This window comes from Bos indicus, chromosome 9 (assembly GCF_029378745.1).
Source record: "Bos indicus isolate NIAB-ARS_2022 breed Sahiwal x Tharparkar chromosome 9, NIAB-ARS_B.indTharparkar_mat_pri_1.0, whole genome shotgun sequence".
Taxonomy (NCBI): Eukaryota; Metazoa; Chordata; class Mammalia; order Artiodactyla; family Bovidae; genus Bos; species Bos indicus.
Genome location: NC_091768.1, coordinates 72347559 through 72365620, shown reverse-complemented (window position 1 = coordinate 72365620; position 18062 = coordinate 72347559). Strand labels below are relative to the sequence as shown.

Below are 18062 nucleotides of genomic sequence, written 5' to 3'. Positions count from 1 at the left end.
CAACTCCTCTCTCTGGGAACTTCCCACCTCCTTGGTGGTGGTGGTTTAGTCCCTAAGTCATGTCCAACTCTTGTGACCCCATGGACTGTAGCCTGTCAGGCTCCTCTATCCATGGGATTCTGGACAAAAATACTGGAGTGGGTTGCCATTTCCTTCTCCAGGGGATATTCCTGACCCAGGAATTGAACCTGGGTCTCTTGCATTGCAGGAAGATTCTTTACGACTGAGCTATGAGGAAAGCCCACCTCCTTAGCCCTCCTCATTCCTGCTGACAGCCTTGCTTCTGACTCCATGGAGGCATGCGTGCCCATTCACTCAGTTGTGTATGACTGTTTTGTGACCCCACGGGCTGTAGTCCACAAGGCTCCTCTCTCCATGGAGTTCTCCAGGCAAGAAAACTGGAGTGGGTTGCCGTTTCCTTCTCCAGGGGATCTTCCTGACCCAGGGATTAAACCCAAGTCTCTTGTGTCTCCTGCATTGGCAGGCGGATTCTCTACCACTGAGCCACCTGGGAAGCCTCTACTTCTGACTTCACGGAAGAAATGAACACAATCAGAAAGGAAACTTCCCTAACCTTCCACCTCACCCTCATCTCAGTGTCTGTATTGAAATATAGTACCGTCCCTCTAGGTTCTACCTTTAACTTATTGCTACATGAAGGTGACCACTTCACACCCTCTTCCCTTCCCTTTTCCAGAACATTCCCCAGCAGTACTCCTGGTCCACCCCATCCATATCTCCCTTCTCTCCTGGATCTTTCCTTCTCATCAGCAGAAAGATCTTATGTGATTTTTTCCCCTATCTTAAACAAAAAAGCCTTTTGGTCCCATTTTCCTCTCTAGGTTTTGCTCTGCTGTCATTTATTTTCATGTTTTCTTTGCCATTATTTGTAGCAAAGTTCTTCCAGAGTTGTCTCTATTCCCTGTCAGCAATTCCTCTCTTCCTAGTCTCTCATGAACCTGCTCCAGTGAGCAGACTTTTGTGGCCACTACTCCACTGACATTGTTCCTTTTAACATCCAGGTTACTCCGCATTGCTAAACCCAGCAGTCAGTTCTCAGTCAGCATCTTAATGGCTGGGATAGTGACCATTGCCAGCATGGACTGGGGTGAGCGTGTCCTTCTTTCCAAGACCCTTGCTTCACTGCCTTCAGGGACCAACCTCCTGGTTGTCTTCTGCCACTAGCTCCTTCTCAGCATCCTCTGCTGGATCCATCTCATGTTTCACTGTCTTAAAGTTGGCGTGCCCTGGGGCTTCATCCTCTGATCACCTCTCTCCCTCACTGGCTCATTGATCTTAAAGCCATGGTGCTTATACTATCCATATGCCACTGATTTCAACATTTATACCTCTAGCTTCAATATCTTTCCTGAATTCAAGTCTTGTTTATTCAACTCTTTGCTCTACACCTTTTTTCAAATGTCTAACAAATCTTTCAAACTGAGCATGATCTAAATTCAACCCCAACGCCCCCCAAACCTACTCCACTCACAGACATCCACCTCACTTGAGGTCAACCTTATCCTTCTACTTGCTCTGGTCACAGACCTTCGAGTCTTCCCTCTCCTTCCCTCCCACTCCATGTTCAATCTTTCAGAATATAGTGTTGGTTCTTATTTCAAAATACATCTAGAACCTGGCCATCTTCACTGTTCTTTCTTTGATCTGAGTCACTATGCTCTCTCCTGTATTACTGTAGTAACCATCTGTGCATGCTCATTCTCTTCAGTCATGTCCAACTCTCTGAAACCCTATGGACTATAGCCCACCAGGCTCCTCTGTCCATTGGGATTCTCCAGGCAAGAATACTGGAGTGGATTGCCATGCCCTCCTCCAGGGGATCTTCCCAACCTGGGGATTGAACCCACATCTGCCTTCATCTCCTGCATTGCACGTGTATTCCACTGAGCCACCTGAGACCCACCTAACTGGTCCTGTTTTCAGACTCCATCCCCTCCAGTGTTTTCAGCATAGCAACCAGTGACCCCTTTAAATGTGATCAAGCCATTGCTTTGCTCAACTCTTCCAGCAGCTTTGATGGCCCATGTTCTTCAGTTGCCAAGTCACATCTGACTCTGCAACCCCACGAGCTGCAGCACACCCAGCCTCCCTGTGCCTTACCATCTCCCGGAGTTTGCTCAAATTCACGTCCATTGAATTGGTGATGCCATCCAACCATCCCGTTCTCTATCATCCCCTTCTCCTCCTGCCTTCAATCTTTCCCAGCCTCAGGGTCTTTTCCAACGAGTCAGCTCTTCGCATCAGGTAGCCAAAGTATTGGAGCTTCAGCTTCAACTTCAGTCCTTCCAATGTGTATTCAGGCCCATGCAGGTCTACATATCCTACCACTCTTCCCCACTCTCACTCTTACCAGCTGTATAGGTCATTCTGCTGTATCCCAAACACACCAGGAAATGGTCAAGACTCAGGGTCTCTGCCCTAGTTTTTGTATACTTAGTTCACTGTAGTTTCCCAGCACCTGGAATAATTTCTTTGCATATAATTGAAGCACATTATTGAAAATGAATGGATGAATGAATGAATTCAATATAGGAGTAAGGTAATGGAGTAGTGGGGCTTCTCCAGTGGCTGGGCAGTAAAAGAATCCGCCTGCAATGCAGGAGATATGGGTTCAATCCCTGGGCTGGCCAGATCCCCTGGAGAAGGAAATGGCAACCCACTCGACTATTCTTACCTGGGAAATCCCACGGACGGAGGACCCTGGCAGCTACAGTCCATGAAGTTGCAAAAGAGTTGGACATGACTGAGCAACTAAACCACAGCAATGAAATAGTCAGGATAATAACTAAATTTTTAGCTTGAGAAGCTGCATGGATGGTAAAATTGGGGAGCCTGAAAGAGAACTTGGTTTCAGAGCTGGAAAGATTTCAGAGATGTCCATTTGACATCAGATGGATGTGTATTCATTGGCAGCTGGATACATGAGATTCTGGAGACATTCAGAGTCTGGGTCAGATTTGGGAGTAAATGGTATGTAGGTTATGGAACCAGATGAGATCATCTAGTCAGAGAGCAGAGCAAAGAGAATGAGATCCAGGACCAAGCCCTAGTTTATGCCAACATTCAGAGAACAAGCAGGGGAGAGTGAGCATGGAAAGCACTGAAAAGGAGCCAACAGTAAGGTTGGAGAGGAGCCCGGAAAATATGGAATCACTGAAGCCAGAAGGAGTGTTGTGGGAAGGTGGCACCAAATGATGTTAAATGCTGCAGAGTGGCCAAGTACAAAGGTGGGTGGTGACTACGGGTTGTTGGGTACAGTCTCAGTGGGGTTGGGAGGACAGAAGGGACCGAGGAGGCTTGAGAGTGGAAGTTTGTGAAGACATCAGCTACAGTCCAGTTTTGCTGGGAATGGGAACAAACAAGATGATCACGGTCTTGACTGTCTTAACCCATCACCACTCCTTTCATAAGCCTCCCACGCACCCTCGGACCACTCTGCATTTCAGCTCACTCTCTCAAACACCTGCCAGGACTGGGAATCCACTGAAGAGTCATTGTCCACTTCCTTTCTTATGTTAGATTCCATGCACCACCCCTCCCTTTACCTTGTCCCCTCTCCCTTCATTGTTCAGGCAAATCTTAGTTAAGTCTATTCTCAATCAGGCAAATGTGATTAAGTCTGTTCTTAGCCTGTTTTTTCCCTGCATCCGAGGAACTACACATGGCTGGAGAAAAATAGCCAACTGTGCTAGGTAAGTTCAGTTTTGAATTGCTGAACGTAAATCTCAAGTAGGTTTCCAGGAATGTCCTTCCGCAGTTGGTCTTCCTACTGTCCTAGATGGCGACCTCACACTCTGTCACCTCTCAAACCTCCAGCATTCCGTCCCACTTCCTCACCCCCTGATGATGGTCTTGGCTTTTTAGTTCACACACACGCAAAAAGAGAGAGAGAGAGAGAGAAATAAAGAGCCCACCTCATGTTCTATGCCATCTACTAAACTACCTACATCTATGCCCGTTTTCTGCGTCTTGGTATAAAGGCCAATTCTTCCATTTGTCCTGAGTATGTCATCAATTTCCCCTTTCTATGGGATTATCTGGAGAAGGTGATGGCACCCCACTCCAGTACTCTTGCCTGGAAAATCTCATGGATGGAGGAGCCTGGTAGGCTGCAGTCCATGGTGTCGCTAGGAGTCGGACATGACTGAGCGACTTCACTTTCACTTTCATGCACTGGAGAAGGAAATGGCAACCCACTCCAGTGTTCTCACCTGGAGAATCCCAGGGACGGGGGCGCCTGGTGGGCTGCCGTCTATGGGGTCGCACAGAGTCGGACACGACTGAAGGGACTTAGCAGCATGGGATTATCACTACATACACACACACAGCTACAGTACTTCCCATCCTAAACAAAATACCTCCCTAGACCTCAAGTCTCAAATTCCCCTCAGGTACCACCCACTCCTTGCTCTCACTATTCAGTTACAGAGTATTTTGTTTGTTGTCTCCACACCATCACCTCTCATTCAGTATTGAACTCACCCCACTCAGGTTTTCTTTCCTGCTTTCTTACTCCCCATGACTTCTGCTGTTACCAAACCTGTTACGTTCCCGTTATGTGACTCTAGCAGTATGTGCCCAGTTCTCCATGCTCCCATCTTTAAACACTTTTTCTTCTACTTATCTTCTAGAATATTGTACTTTCTTGGTTTTCCTCCCTCATCAGTGACTCCCTGGTCTCCTTTGTTTCCCTTTCCGTCCCTCCTTCCTCCCTCCCTCCAAATACCATAATGCCCAGAGCTCCATCCTTGATGTCCATCTACACTCACTTCTTGGGTGTATTCCCCTGGCTTTATAAGCCATCCATAAATTGATGATACCCAAGTGATTTTCTCTGGTCTCTGACCTTTTACCTGATTTTCAGTTCCCAAATCTGTCTACTTGACATCTTCGGTTAGAATGTCCATAGGCATCTCTAATTTAACATGACCTGCACAGAACTCTGGATTCCCAGTACCATTGACTACCCTTCTTATATTTCCTCTACAAGTCTTTTGCTTGGGGGAACCTCTGAGGCCAGAGGCTTAGGACTCATCCTAAGTGTAAGGAACAGTGTAATGTTCCTTACACTGTCAGTCTTGTTAGCTGTGAACATGCGAATATACACTTTCTACCAGTACTATTCTAACTCCAAGCCACCATCTTTTATCTGGACTAACCTCCAAACTAGTCCTCTTTCAACTTCCACCTTCTGCAGTCCATCCTCCATACAGCAGCTAGATGGATCTTTTAAAAATATGTCGTTCTTCAGCTCAAAATCCTACTACATTTCAAATAAAATTCATGCTTCTTAATTATGGCTGCTACCTACCCCTCCAGCCTCACCTGTCATTCACATACTCGCCATGTTCTAGCCATGCTGGACTGTCCGTAACATGGTCCTTAGTTGCAGTCCTTCACATGGTTTCCTCCCTAACTTCACTCCAGTTTCTGACCAAACGTCACCTCATCTTTGGAGATGCCAGCAGTATGACAGAGTCCTCCACATCCCCACTAAGTCATTCTTTTCCCCTTTCTTGGTTTACTTTTCTCATTACACTCTTACTAGTTGAAATCATATGCTTATGTGCTTGTCTCCTTTGTTAAGATGTAAGATCCTTGAAAGCAAGGTCTTTATCTACTCCAACCACAGAACACCTGGAATGTTGTAGCCACTCAACAAACTGGATAAACCATAGGACAGTATATTTAAGGGGAGAGAAAGGTTCGAAGGTGGTCTTTTTAAAAGTAAACATAAAATATTGGAGCATGTTTCTATGCTGATGGAAATAATCTTGTAGAAATGAATTTGTTAAAGCAGGAGCAAGAGAATAATGCAGAAAGCAGAATGTGTAGACACAAATATAGGCATATTGGTAACCAGTCTGAGAAAAGGGGGGAAAAAATAAGAGGATCTTGGTTGTAATCTCCACTCATTCTACGTAAGACTACCCTTGGAATCCTTCCTTGCAGACAGGAATGCCATGGTTGTTCTGAGAAGACACCCCACCTTACCCTTTGCATGAGATCGATCAAAGGTCTGTGGTGCCCAGAATTTCATGACACGTGGAAACTTTGCAATAAACATTGGTCTTTTTTGCACAGCTAAAACATTAAAGCCCCAGGGTGATTTTAAAAAATGATAGCCTGCACATTTTTTCCCCTCAAATACTGTAAATTAAGAATGACATTTTCATTAGTGCCTCTTTCTCTTTCAGGAACTATGTGAAAAACAACATTTGTTTTATGAGTCATCACCGGGAGGAATTAGTGCCAAAACAGCTTCAAAAAAGAAAACCCCAAGAGCAGTTCTTGGAGTCTAAAAAGCTAAGGGGTAAGGGACAGCCAAGGCAGCTTTCTTCAGAGGTCTAATGGCCTCAAAACTCTTCAAGTGTTGATACAGAAAGAGTACTTACGGTGTCTTCCTATCAATATGTGTTAGCCACGCCTGTGCTTTCTTTTCAGTGTCATAGAGCTAGTTTACAAAGGATACCCTGAAATTATAGTCTTTACTCATTACCCCACCCCCCAAAGGAGCCATGAAAGGTATTTGAGGAACAAGGTCCCAAGTGGTCTCTTTCTTACTCTGAGCAGGACACCAGGATAAAAATAATACCAGCTGGTTCAGTATTTTCCACCTTCTTCACAGAGGAGCCTTTGAAAGACGATGAACTAGTGATGAGAGCAACTTTTATCTTAAGGTTTGTTATGCACAGAGGCCTGTTGCGGCTTTATTATTCAGACACATAAGTTGTCCGAACATAAGCTTGCAGTTCTTTGCCTACCAAGACACTCCCCACACTAGGTCTTGTGTAAAAAAGAACCAAGACACAATACAGACAATTGCACACATGTTCTAGGTTAGGATGGGGTCCTGGTTAGGACTTCAGTGATCATCTCTAATTATAGTTCAACAACTATAAGGATTATCCATCTTATTTTATGAATCATGAACTACAATGTAATTCAAAATACTCTTTTATGAATTTGATGTTAGTATTACCAAGTATTAAAAAAGAAACAACTCTGCAATAGTTGAGAAAGATAAGCATTTTTCTATCCATTAAAAAATATATGAGTAGAAAGGATACTTTCAAAATCGTGGGATCATATTTATTTAGTAGTAGTTGTTAGTAAACATGAGAAAAGGAGTCAGGTCATTAGGTTATTTATCCAAATCTGTAAGTAATTAGGTTTGAGTTACTAAGTTAAGCTTGCAGATGTCTCTCTTTGTAAGGCTTTCATGATAACTTAGATCCATAGTTTCCTGCAGTTCTTCACACGCCTCAGGAATATCACTACCTCAAGTTACAGCCTATGGGCTATAATTGATGCTGACTTTCAGATGCTTGCAGACATAATAAATGACATCTGGACATTGGGACAATTCCCTCACTATGTTCTTTTCTATGATGAAACAGAGATCACTGACTGTACCAAAAACTTGGGTTTTCACCCACACAGTAATGGACTGCTCTTTTCTGTACTGCACCAGTTGAATTTTAAGATGTGGGGAGGCATTTTACCAATACATTTTGGTACACTAGAAAATCTACAATAAAAAATCTCAAACCATTTATGCAATAATCCATTAAATGACTTAAGCTATGGGAAACACACACAAAATATATTGAACAACCTAAGTTGAAAAAGAATACAAAAATATGATTACCCTGAAGAAAAGAGAATCCTCAGAGTCAAAAGCCCTTTTCAATTAGCCTGAAATTTTTGTATTGGCCCGTAACAAACTGTCCCAGTTTGATATAAGGAAGTAAGATCTACTGCAGCCCTTTATAATGAAATGGTCAGACTTCAGCCTCTGTAAGCAACAGTAAAACTGTATTATCAGAAACTCAGGAGAATGACTAAAAGCCCTGGTGCTGAAAAACACTATCGACATTAAAATTGGCAGGGGAACTTATGAAGAAAGATCTGCAACCTCCATTCTGCACAGTACATTTCTCACGCAAGTTAGAGCATGCATTGTTCATTTGTTCTGGAAGAAGGGAAAGTATGTTCTGTAGAGGTGATCGATTGAAGAAATTTATTAAGAACCTTCAGTGGAATTATATGCTGACATTAAAAAAGGTCAAGACAGGTAATTAATCAGCATGATGTTTTTTTCTTTGCCAAGCATCACAGATTGTAAGATACTAACAAAACTGTTAAAGTGTGCAAGTTCAAACACTGTATCCATTAGCTATTTCACGGCTTAGCCATGCATTATCAATGGGCAGGAAACTGTTTATAAACTTAGTAGGTTTATCATTAAGTGATTTCAACTTCAGTATCTTAAACATTCTATTTTTCTTTTATTATTCAGAATCTGTAATGAAACAATTCTATTTTCAAGCTAATTTTTACCCAATACAACCCCAACTACAGCATTTTCACTTTCAAAAATAAAAAGGGGGAATACTTACACTTTTTATGTATATATTTACAGTTTTTATTTATAAAAAAAAATGTACAGCACTTGTGAAAAGCCAGAAGACATCAGACACACTCATTTCTTACCAGCTTTAAGTCTAGTGGGTCACACCCATGGCACTTTGCCAGGCGACACGCGAGCAGCAGCCCTGAAACCAGACCAGTCGGATTGTCTTTCTTCCACTTTTCTGAGAAAGCGTTTTGATGAGCTACTGATCTACCTAGTTTTCAAGTCACTCCAATACTGAAAAATCTTAGAACATTTGGATCTGCCTCTTGGCTATATCATCATGTTCCCCTCCAGCCCTCCTTCTCTTTTTCTTTTTCTGTGAACACTGCAGAACAGGAGATCACTTAATTACTGTTAATTAAGTTTAAGTGAAAACTCAAATTTTTCAAACAGTCTGCCCAGAACCTATAATTTTCATTGAATTTTATTCTGTATATATTTTATGAGGCTACCTAAACACAAACGTAACAAGTGAGAAAGAAGTCTGAAAATCACAATTAAGTCTCTCCCAAGAGAGAAAATATAAAAGTTAGCCCTTGCCTCCAACTTATGAAAAGTCAGAGGAAGGGCAGGGGAAGGTATTGAGAAGACAAAGATAAACATAAAATAATATGCATTGTTCAGTACAGTTTTCAAGATTTTAGAACATGGTCGGGAAAATGTACTAGAATATAGAGGTTAAAGTGTTCCAATTTTTCACAAAGGTTCCAAAACATTTTGGAAATTCAAGGTTTTAGTGGAAGACTATGTTGTATTATTATCTCTGTTAATGTTAACTGAGAACTAATATGACTCTCCACTTAGTTTTATTTCTAGGTAAAATCATTCTTAGTTAATACTCAATTGGTCGAGCACCACTACAGCTTGATACTGTTATTACCATTCCCGGGCTCATGGGTGAGCCAGAGTCACTGGTTCACAAATGCGTATTTCCTGTTAACTTTAAAGGCGCAATCCCATGTATTGAATAGTCACTCTTTAGCTTCATTCAATAAGACACAGCAAGGGGAAAGACTTATCTTGCAAAATGGCTTTCAAGTTCAAGTTGAACTGCAGTATTAATATAGTCACACTGGGGCACTTCTTGTTAAAACAGCACGTTTCAACTTCTGACAAGACTCCTAATATACAGCCTTGAGTATCAACCTCAGATTATTCTTTTCCTATAACCAGAGTTGAGTCTTTCCAGAATAACAAAGGTACATATGAGGTACAACCCATCACAGCTTTTCTTGTATTTATCTTGTAGGTAATAAGAGGTTTCTTTTTTTAAAACTACAACTCTGCAACTTTTAAAAGATGGTTAACATTTTCTACCATGTTAAATTAGCAACATAAAACATTATGCTTAATCTATAAAGTTCTACTCTGGTTCCCTACAATTTATATACAGGTTTTCATTTCTAATCTTCAAGAAAAAAAAAATTTCCTATTTGATATTTGGTAACAGAGCATTAAAAGATACTATACACATATGGCATATTTACAAAATACACTTCAAAACGAAGCTGACACACTTTAGCAAAAGTCTAAGCTTGCATAGATTAAAAAAAAGAATTATGAATACAATTTTTGTTAAAATAGAAAAATGGGGAATAAAAGTTATAGAATGGATATGAAGAGAGATCTTTTCCAAACTTTTATTTGTGCACATTCAATTGAAAAAGGTAACTTTTACAGGTTCTTTGGTGCCCATATTCAGCATACAAAAATGTAAAAGACTATTCACAAATAAAACACATTAGCTCAAACTGGAAAAAAATAATGACAACAACAAAACGATCTGCGGTAGTGCACACGGTGACAGCTCTGCTCACGGGGACATGAAAATTACTGCGAAAATAAATAGAAATGTCCTTTTGTAAAAGCAGCAATGTCATGTCTTGTAAACTTCCTTTTTATATTACAGCAAGGTTTGACATAAAATCCAAAGGGCCTGGAGCTTACACTGTAGCCGTGAAAGAATAAAAGAGTCTATTTCCTCAGTTACTGTTGGTCCGGTTTTCCTTTTGAGTCCAATGTGCAGCAGGTTTTAAAAGGTGCTCAGTTAAGGATTCTAACCAATTAAGTGGTGAATTATAAAATCTCTTTCCTGCTTTCAAACACAAATGGGTAAATCTGTTCCACAGCAGTAGCAACAGCCTTTACATTGGGTCCTGCAACAACACAATGGAGGAAGAGGTGAGAAGAGGCAGAAGAAAACTAGGAAAAGCTGATTTCCCAGAATTACAAAGAACTGAGTACTTTAGAATATCAGGTTGTTCTTTTAAAAATCTACACTTATATAACTGTACACATAGTAAGAACCAAGAAATACAACTTTTTACGAACAATTAAAGGGAATCAAACATAAAATGATGTTATTCATCTTGGTTTGGGCACCATTGTAAAAATAAAGTATATTAAACACACACACATACAAAGTCACAGAGCAAATACGAATTGCTAAAATATGCTCATTAAAGGAAGGGAAAACAAACGGAACTAGACAACTATTAATAATATTATCCTTTTGGTCACTGTAGCCTAGCTTCTGGTTAGGCTACGACTAAAGCTCATCACAGGAGTATCAAGGAACCCAGCAGAAGTAAACAAAGCTGCTACCAGAGTTGGGAAACCAGAGGGCTGTTATAAACTGCACAGTCTGAACATCCCCACAGATTTACCACTATCTGGTATTCACATCTTTATTACTAATCTGGTCATTCACCCTTACAGCTTACATCCCTGGTGGCTCAGTGGAAAAGAGCCAATGCAGGAGATGCCAGTTTGATTCTTGAATTGGGAAGATCCCCTGAGAAGGAAATGGCAACCCACTTCAGTATTCTTGGCTGGGAAATCCCATGGACAGAGGAATTTGGCAGGATACAGTTCATGGGGTCCCAAAGAGTCAGACATGACTTAGTGACTGAACAATAACTGCCAATTAAAAACAAAAAAGCACCAGGGGATGGGTGATGTAATATATTTATTAATCCATACAATGCTAAGAATAACTTTAAAATAAGTAAGCTTTCATCTAAATAGGTAAAAATATATATAGAAAAGAAAGTGAAAAATAGTTTCATAAAATCTATTTTGAATAAACACATGTATTTCCCCCCACTAACATTTACACTTACTTTTTGAAAGATCCTAAAAATGTACATATGCATCCACTGGGAACCCTTTCCTGACTCACCTCAGTCCCTCCAGAGACTAGAGCTCTGCCTGTCGGGACCACTCAGAATGTGTCCACTGAACCAACAGATCAGAGGGTATTCCAGATGTTAATATATAATGCATAATAGGTAACCAGGTCAATGGTCTTCAGTTTGCCATTGTGTTAATTATCTATTAACTTAATATACATATTTTACATAAGCATTATTTTATTCCATACTTCTTGTTGTTTTGTCACTAAGTCGTGTCTGACTTTTTTGCAACCCCATGGACTATAGCCCACCAGGCTCTTCAGTGCATGGGATTTCCCAGGTAAGAATACTGGAGTGGGTTGCTATGTCCTTCTCCAGGGAATCTTCCCAACCCAGGGATCAAACTGAGTCTCCTGCTTGACAGGCAGATTCTTTACCACTAAGCCACCAGGGAAGCCCAAGTCTATACTTAGCAAGGACTTTATATATTTTAGAACCTCTGTGAAATCTGAGCTCCAAAGTGTACACACCCAAAGAAGGAAAGAAAGAGACTTGTTCCCCATGATCCTGGCAAGAGCCTTTAAAAGTCTCCAAGGAAGATGTGAAAACCCAAGGATGAATAAAAACTAAAGCCTTTCTATTGAAGGTTTATAGGTATATTTTCCTTTAAGGATTAATGAAATAAAAAGAAAATTCAAGGACCTAAAGAAATTTTCCTTAATTTTCCCAAAGGTTGGACCTGACTCCAAAGTACTGTCTGCTGCTGCTGCTAAGTTACTTCAGTCATGTCCGACTCTGTGCGACCCCATAGACGGCAGCCCACCAGGCTCCCCCGTCCCTGGGATTCTCCAGGCAAGAACACTGGAGTGGGTTGCCATTTCCTTCTCCAATGCATGAAAGTGAAAAGTGAAAGTGAAGTCGATCAGTTGTGTCCGACCCCCAGCGACCCCATAGACTGCAGCCCTCTAGGCTCCCCCATCCATGGGATTTTCCAGGCAAGAGTACTGGAGTGGGGTGCCATGAACAATTTATAACCACAATACCATTTAAAAAAAATCACCCTGCATGCTAAATGCTACCCTTTGACATCTATGCCTACTCTTTTGAAATCACCTCTTCCAAATAATTAAAAAGACTTGAAAGATATAACAAAATACACATTACAAATAGATACCAATTATATTTGAATATTCTGCTCATGTAAAACCTCTATGAAGTTCATAAAATAGGCTTCTCTTGAGTATTTTAAATGCAAGACATCATAAACTTAAAAACAATGTATAAAAACACATACTAGAATATTCTTAATTCCAAACTGAAAACCCAAATGTCCATGGAACAACAGATTCACACACTGGGTACTAAACAGCAATAAGAATGACTGATCCTCAACTATGTGGAACAATACAGATGAATCTACTAAGGTAATGAAGAAGATAAAGAAGACAGACATAAAACTGTATACATAAGATTTCAAAGTAGTATATAAAAGCAGGTTAAACTCATCTACTGTGTTTGCCAACAAAGGTCTGTAGAGTCAAAGCTATGGTTTTTCCAATAGTCCTGTACAGATGTGAGAGTTGGATCATATGGAAGGCTGAGTGCTGAAGAATTGATGCTTTTGAACTGTGGTGCTGGAGAAGACTCTTGAGAGTCCCCTGGACAGCAAGGAGATCAAACCAGTCAATCCTAAATGAAATTAATCATGAATATTCATCGGAAGGACTGATGCAGAAGCTGAAGCTCCAATACATTGGCCACCTGATGTGAAGAGCCGACTCATTGGAAAAGACTCTGATGCTGGAAAAGATTGAAGGCAGGAGAAGAAGGGGGCAACAGAGGATGAGATGGTTGGACGGCATCACTGACTCAATGGACATGAGTTTGCGCTAACTCTGGGAAACGGTGAAGAACAGGGAGCCTGGCGTGCTATAGTCCATGGGGTTGCAAAGAGTCAGACATGACTTAGTAGCTGAACAACAACAACTGTGTTAAAAATGAGGAGACTGGCTCTCTGAGGAGGGCAGAAGGGAAAAAGCATACTTCATCTCTATTTTGGTATGAACACCTCCTTATCTCATTCAATCCATAATTGACAAGCTTGGTTTCAATAAAATAAAATACCTGTTACTGTGATACTTCCTGTTGAAAAAATCTGTAATGTAGCTCTTAGCGATTTTATCCGATAGCACACAGCAGGATGAAGCTCAGGTTCGTAACTATACCAAAAGAGCCAAAATTAATATAAATATTTATAGACTGACAAGTAATTTCAAATTTGGTAAGTTACGTTGATTCTTTGAAGACCTACCTGGCATGAGGTCTATTGTTCTTTGTGAATTCTGGCAAACGGATTTCAAACGGCATGTTACACACCGCCAAAACGTTAACAACCTTAAAATCTGTAAATATTACCTTTAGGAGAGAAGTAAAACCAATGAATTATTTTGAAACAAACAAAAAAACCTTACTCATCATGGCAATCTTAATTTTAAATCTTAAATTTTAATCCTTAAAAATAAGAGCAAACAAGATAAATAGAAACATTTCAAGCATGGTTTAATATTTGAAGTTACCAGAGACTCCTTAATGCTGTAATTAAAGTGGGGAGGCGGGGAGCTCAAAAACTTTATTAAAAAATAAACAAAGCCTGAGATAACTGCATGAATAAAATAGTACATCTGGGTCTTCTGAATCTTATTTTAAGACTGTACTTTAAACGGGATATTTAATCTACCGGTGTAAGAGGGAGAACGGTGAGGAAACATTAAAGCAGATTCCTCCAAAAAGAGTCAAAATGGAAAAGCTGTCATTTCAAACTCAAAAAGCAGTGGACACTGAGCTCCAAAGGCCAGACTTTTTCTTATACACAGTAAGGTAGAATCACGTTTCTGCAAATTTAGTTAGATGTTTGCTCTTTTGGGGGGACAGAATGAGGAACAGAGTGACAAAACTGTGTCTTTAACTCACTGGGATTTCTCGCAACATCTCTAATGTAAAAGAGGCTCCAAGGCTGAAAATAATGTCCTCTCAATATTAATAACTTTAGCCACTTCTGCCAATGTTTTAATGGTTTTACCCTGTTATCCTTTCAACTGTTCCTAGTAAAACCGCAAATCTGGATGAACTAACTATCCTCTAACTCAGCACAGCCACAAAGCAGTGAGAGAAAGTCAAGAGACGTGCCCAGTGGCCCTGCCATCAGTCTCGGCTCTCTACTGTACTCTTGGCCAGCACCAACACCCCCACACCCCCCAGCACCTCGGGGCCTGCTTAGCACCTTCCACCTCAGGGGAGACTGCAGTCATCAGAGAGAAACTTGACCCCCATCCCCTCCCACCCAAATCCCAAACTGCCTAGGCCCATCTCTTTTTCTTTTACTTACTCATCATTTCTAAGTGACCCAGCGAGTCCAGGATACATATTCACTTTATTCAAAGTTATGCCTCCAGAAATTATATTTTATAAGGCTGACCTGCTAGAGATGGTCACCTTACAAGGCTGAGAGCCTGCTAAGCAGTGTGTACATGTCAACAGGGTCCTGTGGCTCTCGCTCATCATCCTGACACAGCATTCTTGTGATGATCAAACACAGATTGTGTGTGTGCATGTGTGTGTGAGAGTGTGAATGAGAGAGAGAGAGAGAGAAGTGAAAAATGTAAGGAGTTGTAAAGCAGTTAATGTATAAGGAAACACGTCTCTTTGGGAAAGCAATTTGTGAAAAAGCCAGGATCCCACACAAACATCCACGTGGGCAAAGTCTGCCACTACAGTTTTGAGCTGAAGGACAGAATTACACAACTTAAAAAAAGGTCAATCATAAGAGGGGACTTCTTCAAATCATTAAATAAGATATATATATATATATATATATATAAAATTTACAGAAATAAATTTTTGGATATCTGCAGCTTGGATAGCTTTTGAAAACATTACCTGAAATCCTAGTTTCTGGAGACTACGGGCTAAACGTCTGGCACCAAATTTAGCTTCTTCTTCACTATGGTTTGAAAGAAAGAAAAAGATTATCAGTTACACAGGAAACAAATTGTACACTGAGGAACACAACACACTGTACATGTGATTTTGTTTTCAAGTCTGGAAAAATATCTTTCCCATGAGGGGCAAATTAAAAAGTAAAAACCCAAGTAACATTTACCTTGTTGCTCCAGTGCAAATAATTTTTCCTGAGGACCAAATTGTAGCTGTAATTCTAGGCTTTCTAAGCTTCATTAATACTTTCTGCAAAAAGAAAAGAAAACCAAAAACCCAACAGCTTGGTTAATTTCCACACATGGTTCTACTCTGTGTGGCCATTTTACGTTTAAATACTACTTCAAGCTTACCCAAGACTGAAATAACTGTTCTCCAAACCACCCACTCTGAAATCAAGAACCACACTGAACATAAAGAACATATTAAGTCAAAAGGACATTTAATTAATAAAAAATTCAAGGCCTGTATATATCTCTCACTATATACTTGAAATCAATGTACTACAAATACACATTCCAACTTCTCACTCTGCTCACATAACTGGAATTTGCAATTTCCATGGATTCTCGAACATGCCAAATTGTGCATGCCTTAGGACCTTGTTACTTTCTTCTGGTATTCTCTTCCTTCAGTGTTCTCACTTCATTCAGATGTCATCAGATGTCTCTCACCAGATGTCATCTCTACAGAGACCTTCCCTGACCATTTCACCAAAACACCCATCCCTTCACCCCTCTGTGACTTCTAACCCTGCTTTTCTCTGCTTCATGGTGCTTATTACTTTCTTCTGTGTCTTACAGCTGATATGCCTATTACATATTCATGACTGATGTGCAAATCTTGAATGCAGGAGGAAGTTTGGAGCTGGAGATGTAATTTTAGATTCCTTAGAAATGAAAGGCACTTAAAGCTATGGATTTGGACTAAATTATCTATAGTGTGAGTGTAAATAGGTCAGGGACTAAGATCCAAGATAACATGTGAATTTAAATTTTCATGGCAACTTTTCATTTATGGCAATATTTAAGAAATGGCCATAATATATAAAAGAGCTAAATGTTTTACTGAATATGAAACAAAAAAAGGAATTGGACATTTCTTCTTAATACTCTTGACATTTTGAGTTCCTCTCTTTCTCTGTCATATATTATTAAACTACAAAGCTAGTAAACCTGGGGAGACCCAATTTATCACAGGCTCAAAATAAAATTTGAGCTAAAATAGATTATAAAATTTCTTACCTAAGTGGCTGAGAAACAGAGTTTTTTCTTCATTTAGTTGTCTTTCACTACCAGCTTGTCCATCGACTCAAGACATAAACCTTCCCAGGAATAATGACTTGTCTGCCATATGGCATGCTCAAATTTCAATGCAGCATTAAGCCTGTCCCTCTCTTTTTAGCAGATTATTTACTTCTTTTTAAAAGTGAAGATGGCATTATTGATGAACATGAAAATCTTTAATTGTGACTCACTGAAATTTTTAATTGAATTCATCTGTACTTCATTTCTAGCCTGAAGAACTAATGCAAATTTACCAAGATATACTGGCATCTAATTTTTAGAGCTTCAGCAGGGCCTTCATACCCATTCTTAATTTTTATAATAAATGTATAAGGTATTGTCCTCATTCTTTACTTAGTATGTCATTCACAGCACTATACAATTAGGCTATGTAGCACACATGACAAAAATCAGATACTTACTCCAACATCACGCTTATAAATTACGTTTGCTCCCTCTAAAGCAATCTTCCTTAAGTTCAAATGGCATCTTGTTCTAAAAACACATACTACATTTGTAATTAGAATGTCCAGTGCAACATCACTGTCTGCATCCATTGGGGTAGTTTAAAAACTTGGCTTCCCACCACGAAGATCACATCCTGAGAAATAAAAACAAACAAATAATTGAACTCAAATGTTCTGTTACTGTTAATATTTTCGTCACAAGGAATTGAAAACTAAAATGCAAGAAGTAGATCTCTATTTTTTATTTTTCAAATGTTATTCAAATCATGTCCTTTCTTTTCCCCATGAAAAAGGTCACTTTCTAAAAGATAATGTGTCATAGAAAGTCTTTGAAAACCTGAATCTAACTTTTATTCCTTAAAACCAATCAGTAACTTTTACATGCCAGGAACTTGCCAGACTTAACTCTTGCAACTCGCCTTTACAGCCACCACTTTCCAGGTGTGTCACGGCTACGGTGATTCTCCAAACACACCATGTTCAAGGGCTGGACTCTATGCGGTCCCAATGTCCAACCATTAATGGGACTAAAACCCACCTCATACAACTTGAAAGGGCTATATAAAGAATGACCTACTTTTTCTCTATTCTGGTAGGGCCACTGACTTTCTTAAGTTTTAAGACACAGCAATGTTAATAATAACATTCATTAACAGACTTTCTTCATTTACTAGTCATTCATTCATTAATCACTTACTGAAAACCTCTACACACTGAAGAGACTGGAGAAAAACAGAAATAA

At 40.0% G+C, this 18062-nt stretch overlaps 2 protein-coding genes across 5 annotated transcripts in view; one reads left to right on the top strand and one right to left on the bottom strand.

The window, feature by feature from the left end:
* Nucleotides 1–13712, top strand: part of SLC2A12 (solute carrier family 2 member 12) — a 75919-nt gene extending 62207 nt beyond the window's left edge. The window contains exons 5-6 of one of the 3 annotated variants that reach the window (XM_070796202.1): nt 6219–6334; nt 13136–13712. In XM_070796202.1, the coding sequence (XP_070652303.1) occupies nt 6219–6334; nt 13136–13182 (163 nt within the window). In that variant the 3' untranslated portion in view covers nt 13183–13712. The other 2 variants (XM_019967463.2, XM_019967462.2) reach the window with 2 other exon arrangements.
* The window catches only part of TBPL1 (TATA-box binding protein like 1), a 39952-nt gene continuing 31956 nt past the window's right edge, over nt 10067–18062 (bottom strand). For both annotated transcript variants that reach the window (XM_070796203.1, XM_019967464.2), the window contains exons 2-7: nt 17276–17454; nt 15734–15816; nt 15511–15574; nt 13886–13989; nt 13699–13793; nt 10067–10596 (exon numbers count right to left, since the gene is read on the bottom strand). In XM_070796203.1, coding sequence (XP_070652304.1) covers nt 10517–10596; nt 13699–13793; nt 13886–13989; nt 15511–15574; nt 15734–15816; nt 17276–17410 — 561 coding nt within the window. In that variant the 5' untranslated portion in view covers nt 17411–17454 and the 3' untranslated portion in view covers nt 10067–10516. The remainder of the gene's footprint in view (nt 10597–13698; nt 13794–13885; nt 13990–15510; nt 15575–15733; nt 15817–17275; nt 17455–18062) is intronic.